General features: G+C 40.2%; 1 protein-coding gene across 2 annotated transcripts; it reads left to right on the plus strand.

The window, feature by feature from the left end:
* On the plus strand, positions 1-16,834 carry LOC133050526 (cytochrome P450 4V2). Of its 2 annotated transcripts, XM_061134774.1 has the most exons (11): positions 3-543; positions 4,165-4,277; positions 4,651-4,736; positions 5,510-5,700; positions 6,100-6,169; positions 7,450-7,576; positions 9,181-9,372; positions 11,749-11,851; positions 12,832-12,966; positions 13,061-13,240; positions 14,360-16,834. In XM_061134774.1, the coding sequence occupies exons 1-11, from the start codon at positions 306-308 to the stop codon at positions 14,530-14,532; spliced, it is 1,608 nt and encodes a 535-aa protein (XP_060990757.1). In that variant the 5' UTR covers positions 3-305; the 3' UTR covers positions 14,533-16,834. The 2 variants fall into 2 exon arrangements, with proteins under 2 accessions (XP_060990758.1, XP_060990757.1); XM_061134775.1 differs by lacking the exon at positions 9,181-9,372 and having other exon boundaries at positions 1-543.
* The last annotated feature ends 2,701 nt before the right edge of the window (positions 16,835-19,535 follow it).

Raw genomic sequence — 19,535 nt, forward strand, 5'->3', positions numbered from 1 at the left:
CCGGACTTTCGTTTTCCGCTGGAAGCACAACAGAGGCTGGTGCGCGTTACCAAGGCTTTGACCCGGCTAGTAACAAGCCCGGCCGGGCGTCGTCGGCTCGAAGACCAGGGTGGGAGCCAGGCGGGTGCCCACCCCCTCCACCGGCCGGAGGAGGGAAGTGACCCGGCCCGGCGCGCCCCCTCCTCCGCTCCGGGACCGCCCAGAGGCCGGGAACACCTCCCAGCGCCGCGAACTTGACCTCGGGGGGCTGGACCGCGCAGGCCGCCCGCCGCATCCCGCCCGCACTCCCCGCGGTCTCGGCCCCGATGCACAGCGGCCCCGCGGGCGCGATGCTGGCGCCTTGGTTGCTGAGCGCCGGGCTGAAGCTGCTGCTCTGGGGCGGGCTGTGCGCCGTCTCCCTGGCAGGCGCCACCCTCACCCTGAATCTCCTGCAGATGGTGGCGAGCTTCGCGCGGAAATGGCATCAGATGCGTCCTGTCCCGACCGTTGGGGACCCCTACCCCGTGGTGGGACACGCGCTGATGTTGAAGCCGGACTCAAGAGGTAAGGGCGCCGGCCGCGTCCCTATCCGAGGGCCCGGGTTTCCGGCCCGTGCCGCCCGCCGGCCCTCGTGGATGTAGTCTGGACACTGAAGTGCCCGGCCTGCCGACGCCGGGAGAGAGAGAATTTGTCAGCCACTCATTAGAAGACGGATTCCCAGTCCTATCCAGGTTCCCTGTGACACCTGGCAAAATTGCGGGTGCCCCTGGTCCAAACGAACTTTTTCTGCTTGTGCAGCATAGATCACAAGCTTTCTAGGCTCTTGTCCTGCTTTTCTGCTTCTTTTTCTACCTCGTAGCTGCCCCCACACCTCAGAACACTGCTGTCTTTGCTTCTGTCTGGGCTCTTCAAGCCTTTAAGGGCAGAAACTTCCCTGTGCCTGCGTGCTAAGTAGCTTCAGTCGAGTTCCACTCTTTGTGGCCCCATGGGCGGTAGCCCGCCAGGCTCGTCTGTCCATGGGAGTCTCCAAAGCAAGAATACTGGAGTGGGTGGTCATGCCCTTCTCCAGGGGATCTTCCCAACCCAGGGATGGAACCCAGGTCCCTTACATCTCCTGCGTTGGCAGGCGGGTTTTTTTTTTACCACTTGCACCACCTGGAACAAGAGAAATCCCTTAGAACACAGAAGTCTCTCTTTGTCTCTCTCTCTCAAAAGGCACTTGAGGTTCTTCCCCATCCAGACATCACAAGACTTGACCACAACTTTGATTCCTTCTTGACTTTCATATTTTAGCCCTTTTAAGGAGGTTATGTAATAACAACACTTACTGCCAGGCCTTCTTGAAAATACATGCAGGAAGTTTCAAAATTCTTATTTATTTAAGAGTGAATTTATTTTTATTGAGATCATCTTTTTGAAGAGAGAGATTTACATTGTTTTGTTGGTGGAAAAGATCGCTGTAAGCTAGAAAAGTCTCAGAAGTATCTGAGATTTGGAGTTCTCCATTAGGGAGGATGAATTACTAACAGATATGAACACTTTATTTTCAGGGCTTCCCAGGTGGCACCAGTGGTAAAGAATCTGCCTGCCAATGCAGGAGACCCAAGAAACGGGTTCAAAGGGACTGGAGTTTGATCCCTGGGTTGGGAAGATCCCCTGGAGGAGGAAATGGCAACCCACTCCAGTATGCTTGCCTGGAAAAAAATCCCATGGACAGATGAGCCTAGTGGGCTACAGTCCATGGGGTTGCAAAGAGTCAAACACAACTAAGAACACACATACTTTATTTTCATGGGGGTATAAATTGAATTACCCAGAGCTGAAAAGATTTGCTCAATATGACATATTTTAAAATAAGTCAGGGACCGGAACCCAATTCCCCCTCCAATTAATTGTAAATACTAGTGGTTTTACAGGCTAAAGATTAACTGCAATGCTTGAAGGGTTATTTTCCTCGGTTTTCCCAAGCAAAACAATACTGTCATCTTAAACTCACAAAAATGCCACGAGGCCTCGTGGGAGAGTGTTTACCAAAATACTGAACATATTTTAGGGCAGAAGAAATCCAAGTAAACTTTTCACCAGCCAAACATCAAAGTGACTAATGTCACAAGTGATAAAACAACACATTTATTTATATCAAAACCACATTTGTAAAATCATCTTGAAAGTGTTAGTTGCTCAGTTGTGTCTGATTCTTTGTGACCACATGGACTGTAGCCCACCAGGCTCCTCTGTCCATGGGATTCTCCAGGCAAAAATACTGGAGTGGGTAGCCATTCCCTTCTCCAGGGGATCTTTCCCACCCAGGATTGAACCCAAGTCTCCTGCATTACAAACAGATTCTTTACCATCTAAACTACCAGAGAAGTCCCTAATACTTAAAAGCTGAGCTAACTTTCCTTTCTATTCTAAGGCTTTATAATATTAAACAAAAAATTTATGTAAAAATATAGACCTTCCCATCCCCACTAAAGAAACAGTATGCTTAAGGAGTCTCATGTTCTTTTTGAGAATAATTGAAATCTCCACTGAATAAGACCTATTTTAAAACAAACTGTGAATTGTCTTTGGAATTACTTTCTGAGTGAAGAGAATGACAGTGTACTGTCTTTCATAAAGGGCCATTTTAATCCAGCATATAAATACTGGATTTTGGCATCAGGCAAACCTTGGCTCAATTTCCAGCTTTGGAACCAAGTTGTTTGATTTTGGGAAGTTGTTTAAAACTCTAAGTTAGCGTGGTTTCTTTCTTTTTTTTTTTTTTAACCATGGACTTGAAGTATTACAGAGTAATTTTAAGGATTAAATTTAATGCCTGTGGTTAAATTTAGAGCGCTGTCCAAACTTGGTTAGAATAAGTTCTTTAAGACTGTCAATCATCCATTTATCGAGGCCCTGCTTTGTGCCCAGTGTTGAGCTCAACAAAATTGGAGATTTCAGAATATTCTGAGAAATATTTCCTGTCCTCGGCATCTTGTCTCACATGGAGGCTGTGCCTTAAATTTTGTGGCTGTCTTCCCCTGAGCCTCTTGAACTCTAGTAGACTCTTGCTTTTGCTTCTGTGTCATCACCTGTCTTCCTCACCGGCTGCCTGCTACTGGACCTGATACCTTCAAACCACAGATTCAGACTTCCCTTTCTCCTCTGTCAGATCAGACTGAGGGAGGCAGTATATCGGCATGAAGTAACCCAAGTGTCCATCCCTGGATAAATGGATAAAGAGAATGTCACACACACACACACACTGGAATATTATTCAGTCATGAAAAGAAGGAAATATTGCCATTTGTGAAAACATGGATGAAACTGGAGGCCATTAATGCTAAGTGAAATGTCTGACAAAGAAGATAAATGTGTGATCTCACTTCTCTGCGGAATCTAAAATAAGGAACTTATTACAAAATTCTTGTCTTTTTTAAAAAAAAAAGTATTGGCGTATAGTTGATTCACAATGTTATGTTAGTTTCAGATATACAGCAAAGTGAATCAGTTATACATGTGTGTGTGTGTGTGTGTGTGTGTGTGTGTGTGTGTGTGTGAAAGGTTGTTGCTGAACCACAAAAAGACGCTGGGATTCTTGGCCTCTGAAGGAGAAGAATTCAATCCGGGGCCAGAGACGAGGCTTGACCGCCCAGAGCTTTTGTGTAATCAAGTTTTATTAAAGTATAAAGGAGATAGAGAAAGCTTCTGACATAGGCATCAGAAGGGGGCAGAAAGAGTACCCCCTTGCTAGTGTTAGCAATGGAGTTATATACTCTAATTAGTTATTACAGTGAATCAAAAGAATGTCTGGAGGTTGTAAAGACCTCACTAGACCTACTCCCATAAGTTACATTTTAAGATAACAGGATGAGCCAGAAGGTTTTTTCCAGAGACTGTCCTCAAGCAGGATACATTATTGTTATATAATCCTAAGGAATGTAGAGGGAAAAAAAGTTTGTCCTTTCCTCCTCCTTGAGAATTCCAGACCCCTCTCTCCTTGGCGACCCCCTAGACTTATCAACCTGCCTAGGAAATGACTTTCATATGTATATATACACATATATATCCACTCTTTTTTTCGATTCTTTTCTCATATAGGTCATTACAGACTATTAAGTAGAGTTTCCTGTGCTCTACGGTAGATCCTTATTAGACAGAATTCTTGTCTTGATTGATTTTAAGGTTAAATATTTCTCCCAGATTTTTTTCAGCAGATCATTGATTACACTGAAGAATACCGACATCTGCCACTGCTGAAACTCTGGCTCGGGCCCGTACCTCTCGTGGTCCTTTATAATGCAGAAAATGTAGAAGTGAGTATGATGGCTAATATTCCACTGTCTGTCTGATGGTGTGGGAATCTCATTAGCTGTGGTCATTCTCCACATTCACCTGCCTCTCCCCTCCCTCAGTAAATTCTCTATTCAGTTCCTAGTTGGTGGCAGAAACCAGGAATCATCTTGGGTGTTTTCTTTCAATTCCATTTAGTCCTCAAGACTGAGTGACAGTTATATGTTCAAAACTCTTCATTGAATTTCTTTGAGGCACAGGAATAAAAATGAATCACAGAGAAATAACAATTATGAAATCTTGTTTTAAAAAGTAGTTGTGTTCTAGCCAGATGTTCTTGTAATTGATATCATTTTGATGTCTATATCTCTCAAATTTTTTTTTTCTCTTTTTAAGGTAATTTTAAACAGTTCAAAGCACATTGAAAAATCCTATATGTACAAGTTCTTAGAACCGTGGCTTGGACTAGGACTTCTTACAAGGTATGTCAGTGGAAATTTGTAAAGCTGTCTTATAGAAACAGTTTCTTCTCTGGGTAACTTGTTATTTCAGGTACTGACCCAAAGTATTCTTCCAATAACAAGACTGAGCTCTTGAGAATTATGGGAGAAAGTGGAAGGAAAAGTCTAGTTAACAATGAGCCTTTGATTGACAGGAGTCCTGGATATATGGTAATGTCCAGGCACTGTATTCAATAGTGATAATCACTAGTGTTCCAAGAACAAAGAGGAGGTACTGATACATGAATGGAATAAAGCATAGTTTGGAAGAGGGAAATCTTGAAAATATAATGAAAAAGCAGTCACATCCCCCCAAAGAAGTATATCAAACATAGGGACCTCAATTCTTGAGTCGGTTCAGAAACAGGACTCCAGAAAGACAGGACCCTTGTGGGGACTTTAGATAATTCAAGGATAATAGAGATTAAAGTAAATCATGGAGCAGCAGATCATCTGAGGACTATGGTATTGATAAAAGGGAGAAAAATTATAATCTTTAGAACCTCAGAACTTAGAAGTTTAGGAAAAATTTTAATTGTTTCCATTTTTAATAAATGCCTTTGTAAATGTTAGTAATATAGAACAGTATCCAAAATATTCAATTCTGGAGCTATACATGAGTCTTTATCATTCTGATCAAAGCAATTGAGAATCTACAGAATAAGCTATTTCAGGAGAACTTGGTGACTTGACTATATTTTATCTGTTTCAGATGTTGCTTCTTTTCTCTTTGTAACCATGTATTGTATTTCTAGTACTGGAAACAAATGGCGCTCTAGGAGAAAAATGTTAACACCCACTTTCCATTTTACAATTCTGGAGGATTTCTTAGATGTCATGAATGAACAAGCAAATATATTGGTTACTAAGCTTGAAAAGCATGTTAACCAAGAAGCGTTTAACTGCTTTTTTTACGTCACTCTTTGTACCTTAGATATAATCTGTGGTAAGTCTCACTGATTTGTTTTTAAAGTTAGGCTGTAAAGATAAAATGGCCCAAATAGAAAATAACAGTTCATGGTGTGTGTGTTGGGGGGTGGTATTTAGAAGGGATTTGGGGTTCATCTGGATAGTCCTATTGCTAAATTAGCCTCCTAAGAAGCAGTGGCCATTCATAAGACTTCAAACCCAGCAGTTACGGAGCCAACACGACCAGCAGGTCAGAGGGAAGGAAGGGCAGGAGCTGGGAGGAAGAAAAGCAGAAGATTTGAGAGAAGAGAGAAAAGAAGAATTCTGCAATATATCAGAACAGGACATAATGTCTTTTTTTAAAGTGTCTGCCACTGGAAAGTGTACCCAAGATGTGTGCATGAATTGAATGGTTACTTCTCACTCTATTTTACAGAAACAGCTATGGGAAAGAGCATTGGTGCTCAAAGCAATAATGATTCTGAGTATGTTCGAGCCGTTTATAGGTAAATTAAATCCTTTCAATTATTTCTAAAACTGTTATTGATTAGGGCTTTAAAAATTATTGCCAATCACTTCTGTCTATATTGTATCTTTTTCATCATTTCAAAATGAAACATTACACTAAAAAATCAACCTAATCAATTAAAGCATGTATTTCAATAGTAGAGGAAGAGTTGTGTAAATTATAACACATTCAAATTACACAGTAATTTAAAATGACTATTTTATATTACACTGAGAGATTATATTATGATGCTAGGTTGTAAGAGAAAGATATACATTTTCATGGAAAAATGAGAAGATACCACATCAAAGTGTTAGCTGTGTTTATTGTTGTTGTGTGTGTGCTTCTTTTTCTTATTGTGTTTTATTTTTGTTGTGGTTCATTCTCCTTTCCTATATTTTCTATGCTTGAGTATGTATTATTTCTTAATAGAAATAATCAACTTTACTTTTAAAATTGCTCATGATGATTAAGAGGCAGAGCCAGGATCTGATTCAACATATCCTATGTTTCATCCACTGCTCATTTCACTTAATCTTATTAATTGTTGAGCATCTAACCTGCCATTCACTGCACAAGGTACGGACTAGTTTCAAATGGGCACATGAAACAGAGTAAGGGGAGACAGGCATTGAAGCAACTGATAAGATAATGACTTGAAAAGAAAAGATCAAGTTGATGTGAGAGGGGAAACAAGGATACATTTTACAGATTGAGTGGCCATGAAAAGTCCTTTTTGTGGAATTGGCATCTAAGCTGGTCACAAAGGAGGAGGTTATGTAGGTCTTTCTGCTTTTCACTGGAAATTCTGAGGGCGGTGCTCGTGACAGCTATGTGACAGATGGGGATCAATGAGCACTTTTCCGTGGAAGAGGGAAGTCAGTTGTTTTGTTGGCACTGCAGAGGAGTGAGCAAGCGAATGAGTGGACATTAAAAAGAGGCAGATTTCATATGATCTTGTGGTGCAAGAGCCATGCGTGGCCTGGGGAGGGCAAAAGCTCTCCCTGGAGAAAAAGCAGCAGAGATCAGATGGTCATCTGGTAAGAATGTTTTATAATGGATTCTTCATTCCTCCCAAGAATGCATTCAATGTTTAAGCTTCCCTGGATGTATAATAGTCCATGACTTCATGTTGATGGTAAAGCCTGGAGTTCTCAATAGCCTCTAAAATGAATCATCACCATTCCCCATATCACCCATGCTGAGACAGGGCATCACATCAGGGGTCAAGAAATACACATTTTCAATGTGTCAGCTGATGTGTTTTTATCATTATAGGATGAGTGATTCGATACATCAAAGAATGAAGACGCCCTGGCTCTGGCTTGACCTTGTGTTCTATATGTTTAAAGATGGACGGGAACACAGAAGGAGCCTAAAGATTGTACATGATTTTACCAACAATGTAAGCCCTTGATTTTTTTTTTTTTTACTTGTGATAAAACATAGTCAACATAAAACTTACCATTAAGTGCATTCACGATGCTGTGAACCGTCGCCAGTCTCCACGTCCAGATCTTGACAAGTCTGAGATTTTTATGTTGTGTTGCCATAGTCTGGAACCTGTGTCTCATGAAAGGTGAATAATAATGGGAAAAAGTAGACAGCATGATTGCATCTTAATTATGTGTTAGCATTATGTATGTGGTTACTGGCAGGAGACTTTGGATGAATGAAGTTTTAGATCAAGGTGGCCACAGTGGAAGACAGAGTAATCTCCATTACTGGGTGGTGGGAGCATGACCAACAGTTTGTATGTTTTAACTATAATTTAATTATTTTCTCAAATTACATGCATTACTATCAATACCAATAATTAGTGAACTGTAAATTGGATGGACAATACTATTTACTTAATAAATACTGAAAATGGAATACTGAGTGCCAGGCACTAGGAGTTTCCCCAAGGATGAAGAGAAATATGGTGTTCTGTCCCCAGAGAACTTAAGATCCATTCATTCAGACCACTTAGCAGCAGGTTTGGTCAATTGCTTGATAGGAGGAAAAAGTTGAAATACATGACCAAATTAAGTTTATGGGCTTTAGTTCTTTTATTCACTCAGAAAAGATCTAACGAACATCCTTAAGTGGCAGGCAGTGCTCTGAAAGTGAAAGTTGCTCAGTGGTGTCCAGCTCTTTGCAACCCCACGTACTGTACAGTCCATGGAGTTCTCCAGGCTAGAATACTGGAGTGGGTAGCCTTTCCCTTCTCCAGGCGATCTTCCCAACCCAGGGATCAAACCCAGGTCTCCTGCATTGCAGGCAGATTCTTGATCAGCTGAGCCACAAGGGAAGGGTGGGAATTACATCAGTGAACAAAGACAGATTTGCTGCCATGGGGATGCTATATTTGAGGTATGCATTATATTATACAGCAAGTATAATATAATGTCAGGGCGTGAGTGAAATGAAAAAAATGAGTTAGGAAGATAGTGAGTGCTGGGGACCGGGGTAGCAGTGATCTGGGAAGGTCTTTCTGATAGTGTGCAGAGGGGACAAACCTTAAAAAAGGAGGGAGCCAGCCACACTGGCGTCTGAAGAGAGAGACGTATAGGCAACAGGAATAGCGACCACATCAGGTGACATAACCTATGAACTTGCTGTTTCTTTTCTCCAATCCATCCAGTAATGAGAGCGATCCATAATTAGCCTGTTATATAATGACTGCATTCTCTTCACCACCCAAGCTTTTTCTCATTAGCTCATTCAAATCTCTAGGGCACCATTTAGGGGACTACCAAGTCTATTCCCATGTTAGAAGGATGGCACTTGAATATGCTGGATTTGTCTGATGTTAAATTTGTTTTTAAAAGTCTTATCAAATAATGCCCTAAAATGTTAACAGGAAGCTTTTCTATATTTTCCACAACAGCCTAAGTTATTGTTGAGTCAGAATAGAAAAGGTTTAGAAGAAAAAATCCATGAAAGAAAGTAGAATATTTTCATGGGAAAATGTATTACAGGGCTATATCAAACTCCACACAAGACCATATTATTTAAATCATACAGGTCATCACTGAACGGGTCAATGAAATGAAGAGACATGAAGAAGGTACAAGTAACGACAAGGAGAAGGACTTTCCTCCACACAAAACTAAATGCAGGGCTTTTCTTGACTTGCTTTTAAACGTGACTGATGACCAAGGGAACAAGTTGAGTCACGAAGATATTCGAGAAGAAGTCGATACCTTTATGTTTGAGGTATTTTATCTTGTCACATCATTTTTGGGTATCATTTAAAAAATTCCAGTTACATTTTTGAATCTTTAGCATTATTTTTAAAAGTTTATTTGGTTTTAAAATAGCCTCATATAACTGAGGATGAGTCACTAAATTACAACTAGAAATTACAAAAGAACCTGATTAAGTTATCAGATCAACTTCCTTCTTTAGAAAAAGCCTTTGACTTGTGGTGAGTAAAGCAGTTTTCTCAGGATAACCTAAAACCCATCAGACTTTTCCAAGTAGAAAAGCAGCCAGAAATTTCTCAGTTCCCTGTATTGCTTCATGCTTAAAAAAACAAAAACTCTGAAACCCACAAGTCTGTCTTTTCATTACCTCCTTTTTGAAGTTCTAGCAAATGAACTCCTGCTATGAGCTGCCCAAACTAAAGAAGATTAGCAAGAGCCCTCTGATAGCGAATTTAACTAGTTTGTGGATTCTAAAGGGATTTCTGGTCTTCACATCATTAAAAGAAAGCTGTGGTTTTTACAAAAGGTAATTCTAGTGTTATTAAATATTATAAAGAATGAAGAATGAATCTTTCAGTGGATGGATTGCCAAATAACGATGAAGAAATGTTTTAAAAAGCGCCACGTGGTAATATCCCGGGAGGAAAGTGAAGTGCATGGGTAGTTTAGGATGGCTCAGTGCAGGCCGCCCCTGGGTGGTATGAGCCGCCCTCTGCAGGCGTCTGGGGACACTGCCGAACACACGTGCTCCTGAGGGCGCAGTGGAAGAAAGCAGGCTGTCTTGAGTGTCCCTAGACCTGAATTCTCCTTCTGGCTCTCTCCTGATTAGCCTTATGAGATGCTGCCTGTCACCCCAGATCCTTGTCACAGCTTCCCTATGCTCAGCAGGAGTCTCTTACTTGTTTGGATCAGGCTTCCACTTACAAATTCAAGAGCAGTTATTAAGAATTATTTAGCAAGAGCACTTCCTTCTGTGGCTTTGGTGAACAGCTGAGTGAAAGGGGCCAGATCTTGTCTGGAGTTCAGGGTGACTTCCTTGAAGGCACCACAAGCCTGAGAAGAGGCAAGGACACCAATATCACGGACTCCAAAGATACATGTTGTATAAAATTGCAGAATAAGCCTCAAACAATTCAACTCAGAGGCTTCCCTGGTGGCTCAGTGGTTAAGAATCTGCCTGCCAATGCAGGAGAGGTGGGTTCGATCCCTGGGTCGGAAAGACACCCTGGAGAAGAAATGGCAACCCACTCAGTATTCTTGCCTGGGAAATCCCATCGACAGAGGAACTTGACAGGCTACAGTCCACGGGGTCACAAAGAGTCAGACACGACTGAGTCACTCAACAGCAACAACAAATTCAACTGAGAAGCTGTTTCAGGAAGCAGGTGCTTTGGCGATTTCTGCCCAGAGAAAGACAAATGATAATCATCACTTGCATTGCATAGAGAAAATGGAAAAGTAAGTACTTCCACAGAGGAATAATTTTGTCTTTAGTGCCCCCTAAAAGTCTTATTCATAGAGCTATACTATTATTATTGATTTTTCAAATAATTTTTTTTTCTGAAGAGCTCAGGTAAAAAATTTTTGGATCTGTTTTTAATCTCTAAAATGTAAACAGCGGTATCAAGTATTTCACGAAGTTTTTCTGAAGAATAATTGAGTTAGTTTCTGCAAAGTACTTAGTATCTTGCCTAAAGCTCAGCCAGTATTACAGGAGGGGATGCATCAACTTCTGGATGTGGAAGATGTTACTCAGAACCACACATAGACTCCTGGCCTCCAGGGTCCACAGGTAAAGCCCACCTTACAAAGGCTAGAAGGTGGAGGAGTACAGGTCTGGCAGACTGGCTCATGAAAGTCAGACATTTCCCCTTGAAAACTGTCTAACAAAGCACCTTATCCCCTTGGGAAAGTGAAAGTGAAAGTCAAGTCGCTCAGTTGTGTCCGACTCTTTGTGACCCCATGGACTATAGCCCACCAGGCTCCTCTGTCCACAGGATTCTCCAGGCAAGAATACTGGAGTGGGTTGCCATTTCCTTCTCCAGGGGATCTTTCCGACCCAAGGATCGAACCCAGGTCTCCCGCGTTGCAGGCAGATGCTTTAACCTCTGAGCCACCAGAAAGCCCAAAGTCTCCCTTATTATCACAACCCAGCCACTTCTCACCACGTATGCAACCTTGTGTGGCGTTGAAATGCCTCTCTAAGCATGAATCTCCCCTTTGAAGGGACTCTTTTGTTTCTTATCAAGGTGAAATACTGCACCCACTTAATTTATTATGTTTGGAGTCACGGTGCAGCTGTCAGATCCAGACAGTTCAAAATGGAGTTCTCTCTTCTAATCTTTGCCATTCGACTCTGCTAAGCTATTTTTCCTTGCATTTGTAGGGCCATGATACAACTGCATCTGCAATAAACTGGTCCTTATATCTATTGGGTTCATATCCAGAAGTCCAGCAAAAAGTGGACAGTGAACTGGAAGAAGTGTTCGGTATGTTCAGCCCCTTCACTAGTTATACAGTGGGTATCATGTACACCGAAGCAAGAGTTGTTCTTGCTCAGAAAGGGTATGCAGTAGAATCTGTTCTAAAGGTACTGCAGTAGGCAGGAAGGCTCCGATGTGGGGTTCCTTCTAATACCAGTTTTCTTAGCAAGGCCTGGCTAAGAATATAGGCATTTGCTAAGTGCCTGGCATATGATGCACAGATAAATGGTACGATCCTCAGGCATCTCACTGCTTAATAGATGAAGTAGAAGTACATGCAAAAGCATTGAGTCACCAGGTCAAGGAAACCTGTTTCATCCCTCATTGCATCTAGCCACAAATGAGAGAGAAGATGCATTAAGCTGCTAGGATGTACATTTCTATTACACAGCCAGCAACCTACAGGCTGATGCCAGCAGTAACATCATCAGATTCCCAGCACCCCAAAAGGAAACCCTGTCTCATTACTTGGCCCCTCTCCTCTCTTCCCTCAGGCCCTGGCAATCTCTAATCTGTCTCTAATGGGACTTACTACCTGTTCTGGGTACTTCCTGGGCTTTCCAGGTGGCTCAGTGGTAAAGACTCCACCTGCCAATGCAGGAGATGTGGGTTGGATCGCTGGGTAGGGAAGATCCCCTGGAGAAGGAAATAGCTACCCCCTCCAGTATTCTTGCCTGGGAAATCCCACAAACAGAGGAGCCTTGCAGGCTACAGTGCATTGGGTCGCAAAAGAGTTGGACATGACTTAGCAACTAAACAACAGAGTACTTCCTATAAATGAAATCCTACAAATACGTGATTGTTGGTGTCTGGTTTCTTTCACTGAATAGATCTCATTTTATTTTGATTATGGCTAATATTAGAGATTCTATTTTAGCTGTAGGTATTTAACATTCAGTGTTTTGATGTGTATTCTTCATCAATGTCCCATCTCCCAAGCTCAAATAACACTTTCATTGTTATTCTGTGTATTCTGTTAAAACCAGGGAAGTCTGACCGTCCTGTTACCCTAGAAGACCTGAAGAAACTTAAATATCTGGAATGTGTTATTAAGGAGAGCCTTCGCCTTTTCCCGCCTGTTCCTTTCTTTGCCCGTAATCTTACCCAAGACTGTGAAGTTGGTAAGGATTGTATAATTTGAATAGCAGGGAGAGTGGGTTATTTTTATGGTCTGTCTTGCTCCATCCTCATGGCCTATTGACTACTTCTTGACAGTGGGTTACAAAATCGTGCAAGGCTCTCAAGTAATCATCCTGCCCTATGCACTGCATAGAGATCCAAAGTACTTCCCGGATCCTGAGGAATTCAAGCCAGAACGGTTCTTTGCGGAGAATTCGAAAGGACGTCATACATACGCATATGTGCCCTTCTCTGCGGGCCCCCGAAACTGTATAGGTCTGTATCCACCAGAGCTAGTCTCACCTTTCAGGTTGGCAGAGCATAGTGGTTTTCTTACAAAAATTTCTTGAGATATAGCATCCCATAGGCAACTGTCTTTTAAAAAAACTGACTTCCTTTCCCCTCCCCTTTGCTACACATTGTTTTAAAATGTGACTGTCATAAAGTTTATTAGTTTTATGGCGCAGCCTTAACAAAGTACCCGACACTGTGTGCTTAAGCCACAGGAATTTATTTTCTCCCAATTCTGGAGGCTAGAAGTCCAAGATCAAGGTGACAACGGAATTTGTAATAAGCCTGTCCTTAGCTTGTTGGATCCCTGATGCTCTTCTCCTTGCATCCCTACATGGCCTCTGTGGGTGTGTTCTAATCTTTCCTTTCCATAAGGTTACCAGTCAGATTGGATTAGGATCCACCCATCTGACCATTTTCATTTAATTACTTCTTTAAACATCCTGTCTCCAAAACACAGGCATAATTCTTTTCCTTGGTAGACGCTGACAATATTATAGCTTTTAGATGATAAGAGGATATACTTCATATGGTAGAAAACTTATGTGTAATGATTTGTTATATTTAATTTCTGTTTGTTGCTTTTAAGAACTTCATTTTGGAAAACCAAAACACAAAACACCACAAGGCCAGCTGAAGTGCTTAAACAAAGCGAATGCACATCACCAAGTGTTATAAACACGCTCAGCTTCAGAATCTCTAACATTTTATCATTTATGCAAATACAGGCATTCATATAATAAGACCAGATTTAAATGGGTGAGTCTGAAGCTTATTTGGTGACTCTGTAGTAAATTAAATTAAAGGCTCAATAAGAAAGTAATCTAGAGTAGTGATTCTCAGGCTTGAATGAGCCCAGGATTCGTTTAGGCTTTTGCTAAAATATAAATTCCTGGCCCATCTCAGCTGTTCAGATGTACTGGGTGGGAGAAGGAAAGGGCACTCAAGAATCTTCATTTTTAACAAGCATCCCAAGTGATTCTGATTCTCCCAGGGCCCATTGAAAAAATACAAAATTGTTTGCTTCCTCTGATTAGACTTCTGATTTCTCACATTTAAGGTATATATCTATCTAATGATGTTGGTATTTACTTTAATTTGAAGGTCAAAAGTTTGCCATAATGGAAGAAAAGACCATTCTTTCCTGCATCCTGAGGCACTTTTGGGTAGAATCCAACCAAAAAAGAGAAGAACTTGGTCTGGCAGGAGAGCTAATTCTTCGTCCAAGTAACGGCATCTGGATCAAGTTGAAGAGGAGAAATACAGATGAATCCTAACTGTTTTACTGGGTTATGCTCTTATCATAAAAAGGTCTTTCTTTAAGGGGAACTTTTCATGTACAATTTGTAGATCATGGATTCAGTATTCTTAATCCCTCAATTTAATTTTTTTCTTGTCCCACTTAGCTTAGGGTCAAGTCTACCAAAGCAAGAGTTTCCATATCTTCATCACCATCATAGCTTTGACTCCTGGTCTTGATCCCAAAAGATCAATTAACTGATGACCATATGCAAATGAACATATTAAAACTTCTCCACAGAAGGATCCACAGGCCAATTCCATTCCAATCAACAGAGCCAAAAGATATAATTTAAATGAAGTTCTAGAATATCTTTAAGATGTTCTTATTGACTCAGGAATAAATATTTGCATGTACACATATACATTTGTTCAAAAAGACTGTGTAATTAAACACTATGACTTAAGGAGCTTAAATTTCAAGAATTGTATCAGTGGCATCAGTTTTGGGGAGAATAATCCTTATGATACTTTTCAAAGGGTTAATCATATACAGTGGATCATTTATAAGTTCACTCTTAGGTTCTGTTCCTCTTTCCCTTTGGACTGTGTACTTATAGCTTTCCTTTCGTTTTTCAGAGCATCACAATTACCTTTCTATATTGTATATTATTGGGAGAGATTCCTCCTAGTAATTTCTAGGCCCTTACCATGCCTCAGGGAATTGATTGGGAGCTCTAAGGCTTTGGAAGGTCTAAGGACCTTAGAGATTTTCTAGTTATGCAGTGGCCTCTCCCTGTCTACAGGTTCTGAATCCATGGATTCAACCAAGGACTGATTGAAATTATTTGAAAAAACAATTCCAGGAAGTTCCAGAAAGCAAAACTATTTACAAAGCATTTACGTTGTATTCACAACTATTTATATAGCAGTTACATTGTATTAGGTATTGTAAGTAATCTAGAGTTGATTTAAAGTAGAGAGTTGGATGTGCAGATCCATGTGCAAATGCTACACTATTTTGTATAAGGGACTTGAGCATCCATAGATTAGTGTCTGTGGGGATCCTGGAACTAATCCCTTGTGGATACCGAGGGGTACTCCCTCTTAATAGAACAGGCTGAGTTCAGGGGAAAGGTAAGTCCCAAAGCCATACCACTAGTGGGTGATGAGGCTGGCGATGGAGATCTTTAAATCTCTCCACTCCCAATATGGTGACACTTCCACAATAGGATCTTGCTTCATGGCACCCATGCCTAGATATGTTATTAGAATATAGATGTTCTGCCTCTGATTTTGGCATATTTCCTCTTCCATTATTAAAGGAAAAGAGAAGCCATTCATCTATATTAAGTAACCCAGTCACATCTCACTTAGTATAGGGTTAGACTTCTAGTAAATTGAATCCTCCAGGACATACCTGTCAAGTTGATAACGGACACCAATTCCCCAAATTTTAATGCCGTAGACAACATCTCTAGTCCTTCACTCAGTGACTTTTAAAAACGTCTTTTAAGAAATAATTTTAATAAAATTGTTTCTTCAATTTTCCAAGACAATAACCAATAGAAACAACAAATTAAGAAGATGCATGATGTATTCTTCAATGGATATCAAATAAAGAGGTTACAAAACCAAAACCACTTGGGAAGCACCACAGGCTGTGGTACTAAGGGCAGGGTCAGCAGATCTCCCCACTTTCATATCCCAGAGACCCCAGTGTGGACCACCCAGGCCCTAAGCTGAGCAGAAAAAGTCAAGAACATATAAGATATAAGGGAAAGACTTCCATCTTATGGTTAACCTTCTTACTTAAAAACTGGGTATGTGTAGAAATCTTGCTCCCCAATGACCCTGGATAATTGGGATTTTATTTGTGGAAATTGGTCTTATTTCTGAATTTCATGCACTTATATGTAAACCTTTGTGTGTGTTTAAGTGATCCTACAATATGATGTAAAGTTAAATGTAAATTAAAATATTGCTACATGTTGTCTTTTGATCTAAAATCTTCATTTAGCCTCAGAATAATTTATTTTTTTTAACCTGGAAATTCTCTGAAACTGTGTCAGAGTTGGAACTGAGAAATATGTCATCTTTTGTAATATGGGAATGCAGATGCTGATTTTTTTAAATACAAGGATGATCAAATATCTATATCCCTATTACCTGTCTTCTACTCAAAAGAGGTAACTCAAGAAAAATAAATTACATTTTAAACATGGGTGCTACATTTTATCCTAAGAGTTGACATCAGTTGGAAATATGGATAACTTTAAAGGATAATTTAGTGGATGACTGATTCATAATGCAATAAAAGTATTAGTACTTTTGAGTTGACATCATTAGTGTCATTTATACTTTCTAACAAAATGATCCTTATGCTGCTATCATAGACTGATTTCAAGTTTCTCATAATTTGAAGCATAAAATAGAGGAGAAGCAGAAATCCCAGAACGTTTTGTTCATCTGATAGCAAAAAGTAAAATCCCTCTTAAGGGCTCCCTGGGAGTAAGCAAAAACCATAGCATCACTGGGTCCCAGGGGTTTACAGCCTAAAAACCTCTCCAGGAGGGGACCTATTGAACAGACACTCTATTCTCCGTCACAGACAACCAATGAATGTCAATTTCTGAACCACCTGACCTGTCTCACAAAGAGATGCTGGTCATACAAAGGTCAGTTTTTACCCTGGAATGTATTTGGATCAATCAAATGTATTTATTTCCAGCATCTAATGAAATGCTGATAGATACATTTAACTTCATTTACTCTGCCTAGAGATTCCCTCTTTCTAGGAACAGCACCTTCTTTATTTTTAGAATTATCCTGTGATACCCCCACTTTCTCTTCTCCTCCTTTTGCTTCTTTAAACCACACACACTGTAAATATGTGGTTCTATAGCCAGCCATGGAGAGCTCCCCTCCTGCCCAAAGGTTCTCACACTTTGAATCTCTAGGACTTCTATGCTGACAGCAGAAGCAAGCTCTCTTTTTAAAGGGCTCAGTGGTAAGATTAGGCACAGCCAGATAATCCCCATTTGATTAGTTACTAAAACAGTTTAGTAACCTTAATTATTAATACATCTGCAAAATTGTGTTTGTCCTGTAACATAAAAGTAATCATGGACAAATGCGGTATCCCATTTTCTTTGATGTCTGGGATGATAGAGGGAAGCCTTGGGGAACATTTTAGAATTCTGCCTACCATTGCCTCTTTCCAATTTCTTTCTGATCTGCTCTTTCTGAATCCACAAGCAAATCTTTAGTTTTATTATATTACGAGAACATACGTTCCACTATAAGAAAAATTCAGAAGAAACACAGGAGTATATTTAAATAGATTTAAACCGGTAATCGCACCATTTAGGGAAACCACCTCTGAGGGTTTCTGCTGTGATCTGGAGAGAGGGCAGTTTTTTCCAGTCACCTTCTTTTTCCTGATGAGGCTGGTAGCCAATGAAATCACCAATTTAGATTCGTTAATATTGCACAAGTCAGAGGATTCCCTTTTGTTGTTTGCTGCTATGTCAGTTGGTATATCCCAACTGGTATATACTGGATATACTGGATGCTGGTATATCCCAAATTTAAATGGATATTTAAATATGCAGTATGAATATTTTAAATATGCTACCTCATTACAGCCAGAAAAAATGGTTTACTGGCAACATTTTCCTACATTCTCAATAAACACAGTTCTGCATTGCAGTAATATGCATTAAATATTTATTTAAGAACTCCCTAAAAATCTAATTTACTAGCCAGAAAGATGTACTGCATCTTTGAAGAACAGTTAGAAAACAAAGGAGATTTAGTGGGCAAGGGACTGTAGTCTTTACATATTTTTAAAAGTACAAGAAAGAGAGTAAATCATTTCGTATAGATATAATAGGTCAATCTAGAATGATGGATGGAAGTGGCAAGGAGATATATTTCAGTATATAGGGAGATTTTTTTCTTAAAAATAAAAATAAAATTCCCTGAACAAGAATAGGCTCCTAGGAAAACCAGTATGTTTCTTTCAGGTCTAGGTGTCCTGATAGAGAAGACTACACTCTATGCTAGGAGTGCTAACTTTATCTGAAGGGGGCAGATAGTAAATCTTTTCAGCTTTGCAGGCCATACTGTCTCTATCACAACTATTTAACTCTATAGGGTTAAAGCAACCATGGATAATACAGGAGTGAATGAGCATGACTGTGTTCCAATAAAGCTTCATTTATAAAGACAGGCACTGGACCAGATTTGGTCTGTGAACAAACTGTCAAACCCTGCTATGTTTTATTTCCTGAAATGGATGGGAGGAAGTCCTAAACATTGGTCAATTCCATTCCATCCTACAAACCTCACTGTTACAGGAATCCTTCACTGGGACAAAGGAAGGCATGGATAGCATTTGCTAAAAGGCTCATCATGACTTCCAGGAGGGTGAATCCCTTTCCACCCCCTTATTCATATGTATCCAGGTCATTATATTGGAAACATCTAGTTAGATATATTATGAGCCCCAAATAGCTAGGAATGTTGGGGACATTTTAAAAAATGGAACCATGTACATGAATTCTGTGGTCCTATTATGAAATAGTAAACATATTAAATAGTTGAACACAGAAATGGGATGTTCATAGAATATGTTGACAGGACAAAAAGTTGAAACTCTCGGCAGAAAACCAAAGTCAATATCAGAGCCAAGCAAATACTGAGTGCAGAGCCCTATTGGGAAAGCCTGAAGACTGGCCATTTTTCAATGGCAAGAAACACCCTCAGCTCCAGAACCACGGAAGCAAATGTGCTTTCAGGTAGAGAATTTCTATTATTCTGATCGTTTCCAAATAGTTTTTTTTTTTATTAAGCATTATTTTTACTTTATAAAGCAACTATTAGTTGACATTCTAATTTCCTGTGTATTTAGAGAATGTAGAAGGAACTGATGCTCTTATATATGGAAACATATAGGTGCAAGATATTTTTCAATCAAAGAGAACATTGATTAAAAATTTTAAAACAGGCTTGAATATTTTGAATATCTTTCCTTAGG

This window comes from Dama dama, chromosome 32, assembly GCF_033118175.1.
Source record: "Dama dama isolate Ldn47 chromosome 32, ASM3311817v1, whole genome shotgun sequence".
Lineage (NCBI taxonomy): Eukaryota > Metazoa > Chordata > Mammalia > Artiodactyla > Cervidae > Dama > Dama dama.